This window comes from Dipteris shenzhenensis, chromosome 24 (genome assembly GCF_047967505.1).
Source record: "Dipteris shenzhenensis isolate YYH24624 ecotype China chromosome 24, Dip_SZ_1.0, whole genome shotgun sequence".
NCBI classification, from domain to species: domain Eukaryota; kingdom Viridiplantae; phylum Streptophyta; class Polypodiopsida; order Gleicheniales; family Dipteridaceae; genus Dipteris; species Dipteris shenzhenensis.
In genome coordinates, this window is record NC_141619.1 from 39,444,178 (window position 1) to 39,451,739 (window position 7,562).

Sequence of the window (7,562 nt, forward strand, 5' to 3'; positions counted from 1 at the left end):
ACAATGCATATCTTGAAGATAAACATATATTGCATAGCATCAAAGTTTGTTAATTAAAAAAAATCCCTTCCTTCAACTAAGATGCTAAGTTACATTTTTGTATGAGTGAAGTCCTAGACCAATAAGGAAATAGCGATGTTGCTTCGAAGCATTTCAATTATCAAACCTCTTTTTGCCGAAGGAGATAAAATTAAGTTGTCCAACATATTTTTTGACTTATTCTAGGAGACCATTTTGCATTTTGATGCAAAGACTCGTATTTACAATGATTGTTGGGCTTAAAGATGTTTCACTTTGAAAGAGAGAGTGACCTAGATGGATGAACCTCCTTACTTTCAAAAATAAGTTTAAAGATGAGCATTGCACAATGCATTTGTGTCTGGTTGGAATATACTATTCAACCGGAAAGCATGTGAACCCAAACAACCATGGTCTGCCACACTCGAACACAACAAGAGTATGGGAAGGGGAGGGGAAAGGCCAATTTACCACCGGTTTCCTTACCGTAGGTCAAAATGTCATTCTTCTGAAGTAGGTATGTGGTGACCTGCGGTCATTCTTTGTCCGCAGGTTAAAGGCAGATTCTGCCTGTCAAAACATAGACAAGCATAATGGCCCTCCCACTGCAACGTTAATGAAAAAGCATTGTATCTTGCTGCCCAAAAGCCTAAAAAAGGTTTGACAGCATGCAAAATTGGGGAAGCCCTTCACAGCGTATGTACAAAATCAGGTAGAAGGAAGAAACAAAAAAGACCCCCTCTACTGGCTATATTTCACCAAAATTCACACGATTCCCAACTGCTCTCAGCTTTCTGCAAACAGCATTTAGAACTGACACAGAAGAGACGAGCTCACCAGGGACTTGAAATTTGATAACAGATGGCCTGGGAGCTCGAAAGAAGCAGGTCCAACTGTCCAGAGCAACATCAAGAAACACACAGACATGAAGATAAAATAAAACCGAGAAAGTAAATTGTCCACTGAGAAGATTCCACACATAAATCCTCTACAGAGATTACAATCACCTCAGATGCATCTGCTAGTGACGAACATATTATGAAGGAGCTTACAATCTCGTGGAACATCTGCAACAGAAACTGAGATTGTAGTAATATAGTCATAATAAGATTACAACAACCAAACTATACAAATAAAGTCAGTGGCTGAAGGCCAAAACTAAGTAAAGATCTTGACATTCTACAAAGAATACCGAGGAAAAAGAATGAAATATACGTAAGGTGATCATCAAGGCCAAGCATGGGCATAGAAGCCCTTCCATCTCAAATGTGCAAGCAGATTTTTGGCATCCTCTCTTGTGATAGGATGAAAATTGTTCCATCCGAAAGAACTCATGCTGGGATGGGCGTAATGCAGCTCCAGAAAGAGCTCATCTATGATCTGAGGCATCTCAGGATCCTCCATCCATCTCTTCAAGATTGGCCACTCGCTTCCTTCGATGTCCATCTTCACTATCACAGTGTCGGAGGCCTTGAGCTTCAGCTCCTCCTTCATGAACCTAGTTATATTTACTAGCCCTTTCTTCTCGTCGTCCTCATCTGCAACGAATTTGTAATACACCTGAATGCGATCAAGCATCCACTGAGCTATCCCGGGGGTTTGCTTCACACTGATAGAATTGTTGGAGCTTTCTACCAGATTGGCTTCTTCATCGAAGGCCACTTTGGGCGGTCTCCAAGAGCGAGGATTGGCCTCAAACGCATGCACTTCAGTGAAATCGCTAGGATACATCCTGAGAAACCAGCGAACGCTGGTGGAGAATCGGTTTGCCCCAAGATCCAGGTACACCCTCCGCTTCCTGCTGTTGAGGTCCACTTTCGAGCCAAGCAACCATGGCAGAATGTGCGTTTTATCCTCCACATCCTCCACGAATTTCAAGGCAAATCCTCTCCTGAAATTGTTGCGATCATCCAGCCTCTCTATCAGCAAGCCCTTCACAGAACAGGCGGCGGGCCGCCCAATCCATTTCATCTGTTTCCATGGATCTGCTTCACTGATAATAGACGGACTGCTGTTGTCCAAGAACTCATCCCTGCTTCTGCACATCCTGGGATTCCCCTGTTCTTTACCGATTGCCTTCAACGGCTTAGAAGGAGTTGAAGAGCTCAAAGGGCAATTGCACGCGGATGACAACAGAGGAAGATCGTGATGATACGCAAAGAAATCGATCACGATGTAAATGAGCTGAATTGCCAACAAGCAATACAGCAGCAAGACATGAAGCTTCTTATGAGATCCGGAACGATCTCTAAAGGCCCCCATTTTCGTGAGGTATAACTTAGTTGAGCATGGTTCAATCGTCACCACCCCTGTAACAACCATAGCAGGGAAGATCGCATATTAGACAAGATAATTCAAGTACGGCCACTCGACGCAGACGCAGAGGATTGTGAAATGGATTACAGAGAAGCGTAGAGGTTGCAGAGCTTGAGCGGACTTTGTACCTTGCAGACTCCGGCTTTGCAGGCAAATGTGAGTATCTAGCGAACAAAATGGCAGGAAGAAGTACCGAAACGCTACAGATGCAAGTCCTCGGACATGAGCGCAAGCGGAGTGGACAAACTTGAGGAAGTACAAAGCTGCTGAAGGGGTCTGAAACCAAAGCTGCAGGGGCCTCAAGGGAGGGAAAGCATGGCAGCTTTACCGGGGTGCGAAGGAAGGCGACGCTTTAGGCGGCCTGTGAGCTTTGTGAGGAGAAGGCTGACAGCAGCATCGTGTGGACTGTGGACTCTGGAGTGCTTGGAGGGGCAGAAAACCTGTAGAGGATCGATTGCAAAAATTCGCAGAGGTAATAAAGAAAAGGAATTGTCTCGCGAGGTTTCTTCAACGCTTTACCAGCAAGAAATCAGCGACAGAAGGTGAGAATGTCCCGCGGAGAGCTCCACTGACGGAATTTGGAAGGATTGTGAGAGGACGCTGGCGTCGCGCATCTTGCAAGAAGACGTCTGGCTCTGATGCTGTTGTTGAAAGCTCGTTTTGAGAAGCTATTCGAGGACGGTCGGAACCGAGGCAGTTGCGAACTCCGTCCTGCATCCTGTATACATCTATCTACCTCGCATAGTAAAGCTGGATCATGGCGAGTAGCTTCACGTTTCGACTGTTTGCATTGACAGAATCCCATCCAACCCGAGAGGACGTTCTACCTTTCTCCATGAGTCCGTCGTTGCAGTAAATGAGCAGCCTCTGCTCCTGCCTCAGACGCATCTCTTCTGCTGCTCTCTGTTCATCAGTCTGCTGTGCTCTCACACAGATGTGATCTCATGCTCCACGATCAATCAACGCTCTCGCAGCTTTTGGAATCCGCAGTGATTCCGCAGGTCTAGCCTCGCAACCACAGCTGTGTTGCACTCCTCCTCCTCTTTCATGCTTTTCTTCATCGTTTTGAACTTTGCACTGGTTTGCAAGCGTAATCAACGGGCAATCTCGCGAGGACAAAAGATGTAAGCGTAATCAGCAGGCAATCTCTGGCGAGGACAAAGGATCTGGCAATCTTCTGCTGGCGAGCTCTTGACAATGCCTGTTCGGAAGACGTTCCTTCTTCCTCTTCTGCATGAGAGCTCAAGAAAGCGACGTTCCCGTTGTGTGGGAGGCTTGCTCTAACAGACCATTGGCAGCTCGAATCTGAAGGCTATTCACGCGGAAACCTCACACAACTCAATCTTCCCTCTCCGGAGTCTGCTCTCGCATGGCAGATTATTAGCTGTTACATCGGACATTGCAGTATTTCGTCAAATTTGAAGGAGGACGAGATATTTTGGTAACGTATTTGCACGTTACCAAAATATTTCAACAGAATTCATCGGTTTCCTCCATCGATGCTCAATCTGTTTGAAATCATCTTGGTAGCTGGACGCTGGTTCTCGGTGCTGCCGATAGCGACTCAAAATTTCTAAATACACTCCGTGCTCTCGCCAGCCAGATTCATTAGAAAAACAAGTGAAATTCTACATACACTCCGTGCTCTCGCCAGCCAGATTCATTAGAAAAACAAGCAAACGTAGCACGTCCTGCCCTAGACTTCAGGAATTGCAACTTCCAAAGTCCCGGAGCTCGAAACTCTGTGCGATGTTGACAGGCATTGCCAGCCAAAAAGACAATGTGAGCTTCGGGAATTGGATCTACGCCAAAAAAAAATAGACACACGGACCACGGCCACCGGTACCTGCGATCAGCAGTGCACAGACTCGGAATTCGGAGAAATCGTTGATTGTTTGGCATTCTGGTTTTGCAAAAGCAAGCAACTGAAAGCAGAATCCGACTCAACTTCGTCGGAGATGGATCATGGCACTGGCCCAGGCCACCTTTTGCTCAGTTTTTACTTTCGACAACTTCATCGTTCATGCAATTCCTCACCTCGAAAATCCGGCAATCGACTGCTCATCCCGCTGCAGAAAGTCGCCATTGATTGCTTCTGCTCCAGAACTTCCGTTAGACTTTAGTGTGATTCGTCGCCAGTCCCAATGATCGGCAGCCGACTAGTCCCCTTCCGTCGTCATGCCACCAAATTTTGGTGCTTCCAAGTTCCGATTCCAGTGATGAGTCCACTCCCAACATAGCAACATGTCGTCTGATCGGCCGTTTTTCACGATTCTCCTCGCCGCCGTGATGAGCGTCATTGAATGATTCATCGTTTGTTTTGTGGATTGCCGCTAATCCCCAAACGTTCCTTTTGGTATCGGAAGCCAAATTTCCGTTAAGCATACTCCTTGTGAATTTCCTTCTTCAGCACGCTCTTCAGCCAAACAAGCCTTTCGAGTCTAACTGCACATGATGCTTTTTTGGGATGCTTCACGACACACAAGGCAATCCTATGCCTGCAATGGGATCCCCCAACTTCTGGCACGACGGGGATACCCAATTGGACTGCTTCTCTCACCTATCGGATTTCAATCCTAACATGTGCCCGTGCCTCTCATAGGGTCCTGTGAGCTTTTCAGCTTCAGGCTGACATGTGCCCCTAATCCCGATTACACAAGTCCAAGAAATGTCTGCAAGATTTTTATTGTTTCAAAACACGACATTTTTCTTTTTCAAGGAAATTCCAGACTCCCAACTATCTGATCAGCCTCTCTGTGGCAAGCGTCTCCCAGCTCTTGAGGCCAATCTGCTGCACAATGACAGACCTCTTCACACACTCGGATTACACACTACTTGCTTAACTTTGTCGGCTTATATGCCCATAGTAACTCGGGGTCCTCTTCATCCTATTCTGTGCACTCTATACATCTTCGTGCCTCTATCATGTCCTACCAAAAGAAACCTACATCATGAGCTTGACAAGTACCTTAAAGGAGTAGGAAAAACAATAGCCAGGGAAATTAATATTCACTGTCTCTGCCGACTCCAAGTAATACACCCACCACCGAAGCATGTCCTCCTTACAGCTATTTTTCTCCTCCTCTGGGTCTATTTCTACGAGGATGCTATCGAACATCGTTTTTAGATAGAACAAGAGCATTCCAAAGTTATTTGGGTATGCGCACTGCACTTAAATAGGGAGAGAGTTCATTGAGCCCAACCTTCTCAATCTTCAGTCTCATGTTAGTTTGGTAATCGAAATATTTGAGTTCATCGAGCCCGACCTTCTCATTCTTTAGTCTCATGTTAGTTGCCTAATTGAAATCTTTCATCTCACATTAGTTATCTAATTGAAATCTTTCATCTCACATTAGTTCACTAATCGAAATCTTTCAGTCTCACATTGTTAACATCCACAGAGTACAGTCGCCGAATGTAGGGTAATCAGTGATTAGAGGTGATCATGCCGCATGATGAACTTCAACGGACAAGCTCAAGGAGTTTGACCCCCAAATACCCCAAGGCGAGTGATTGCAATCAATGTACAGATGGAAGGAATATAGCTCAAACTCAGGGAGTTTGATCCACAAATAGCCAAAGTCCAACCAAAGTCCAAGGATTCCAGGCACAGGTTGTATGCTCCAGCTAACACCAAGACCAAAGATTGCAGGCAATGTGCACATTTCAGGTCTACGTCCACGAAAATAGCCATTAAAGGGGTAGAGCTCAAACTCAGGGAGTTTGATACCTAAATATTCCGAAGGAAAAGATTCCAAGCAACGTGCAGGGTTGCCGTGGAGTGTCTCGCACAAGTTAAGCCTCGCCATTCCAGGTTTTGAGCCTCATGCATGGGATTTGAACCAGAAATGGTTTAAGGCGTGGGCGCTCAGGGATTTTAAGCCCCAAATCACCTAAGCCTAGGTGGCGCAAGGCCAACACAAGCATTATTTGGGAACTGGTTAGGACCACCTCCTAATACTAGGTTTGTCACAAGCGCTTTAATATGGTTAACATAAGTGCTATTTCCACTAGTAGGGAGAGATGGAAAGAATAGCAATATGCCTTGGCACCCTACAGGCCCAAGAGCCTTTGGTTGTAAAAGAGAAGGAGAGTGCTAGAAAGGAAAAGGGTTGGCCCTCCCTTCAAAAGGTGACTTGTATAAAAGGCCAAAGTGTTGACTTTGGTCTTCATTGTTGTTTGCACAAGTTTGAATACAAGTTCCCTCTTCTCTTCCAAGAGAGTATTTTGGGTGTTCCCTTGTTTCCATTGTAGTGCCCTTGTGTCTGTGACTCCATCCCCCTTCACTCTCCTCTTCCCTTCTCCTTCTCCATCTCCTTCCCTTCTCCCCTCTCCTCTCCCCTCTCTCCCTTCCCTCGTTCTCTCGTGGAGACACATTTCTACAATCTGGAGGCCATTTGAGTGACACATGTGGATGACTCGTGCCTTGCATTGCTTCCACAAGGAGTAGCTTCGAGTCGAGGCTCCATCGTCATATCTTCAACATCCCCATGACACGTGAGTCACTGCCGAGACCCTCAACATTTTTGGCACCACTATTGGGGAGAAAAGGTATGTTTTTTGCATTTGCACTTGTTTCCCTTCGATATCTACCCATTGCACAAGTCTTCAAGCCTAACTTGGAGCTTGTTAGTGGAGTTGTAGGAGAAAAGAGAGGGAGGACGAAAAAGTAGGAAAATTGTTTTGTCTTGTTGGAAAGTCATTTGGGATCATTTGAAGCTAGTTTTTGATGCTTTTTAGTGTTTTAAGTTGATAGGAACGCAGTGTGTGTGATTGCTAAAGAGTGTGTAAGGTCCAATCCCATACCAAGATGTTGATTCTTGCCAAATCTTGAAGTTGTTTGTGTTCTAAAACTCACCTCTCATGAAATTTTACAGATTTTGCTTGCAAAATGTGTTCTATCTTCAAGTTTTTTTCATTTTGTAGGTGAACTAGGTAGTGTAGCACCCCCTAGCATAACAAATCCTTAACAAATCTAGGACAAAAACACAAATCCTGCAAAAAATCCACAAAAATCAGTCGGCAACACTGTGTTTTCCTATCCCGCTGACCAAATATCCTATCGGCCGGTGTGTTAGCCATATCCCATCGGTCAAACCCCATTGACTCGGTGCCATAGAGCTACCTGTCGACCTAACTTATGACCACGGCCTAACTCACTGTCCCAATTTAATGCATGTCAAAGTTACTATCCCACTGACCTGACAACCGTTGACCCGATGATATAG

At 45.5% G+C, this 7,562-nt stretch overlaps 1 protein-coding gene and 1 long non-coding RNA gene across 2 annotated transcripts; both read right to left on the reverse strand.

Moving 5' to 3' along the window:
- Positions 1-405: 405 nt before the first annotated feature.
- Positions 406-1,156, reverse strand: LOC147886584 (uncharacterized). Its single transcript, XR_015543315.1, has 3 exons — positions 1,026-1,156; positions 856-911; positions 406-588 (listed from the first exon to the last, which is right to left on the reverse strand). It is a non-coding gene; the product is annotated as an uncharacterized LOC147886584 (long non-coding RNA).
- Positions 1,157-3,056, reverse strand: LOC147886585 (uncharacterized). The gene is made up of 2 exons (XM_087395539.1): positions 2,463-3,056; positions 1,157-2,327 (listed from the first exon to the last, which is right to left on the reverse strand). Exon 2 carries the CDS (start codon positions 2,278-2,280, stop codon positions 1,246-1,248), a length of 1,035 nt encoding a protein of 344 aa, XP_087251665.1. The 5' UTR covers positions 2,281-2,327; positions 2,463-3,056; the 3' UTR covers positions 1,157-1,245.
- Positions 3,057-7,562: the final 4,506 nt, after the last annotated feature.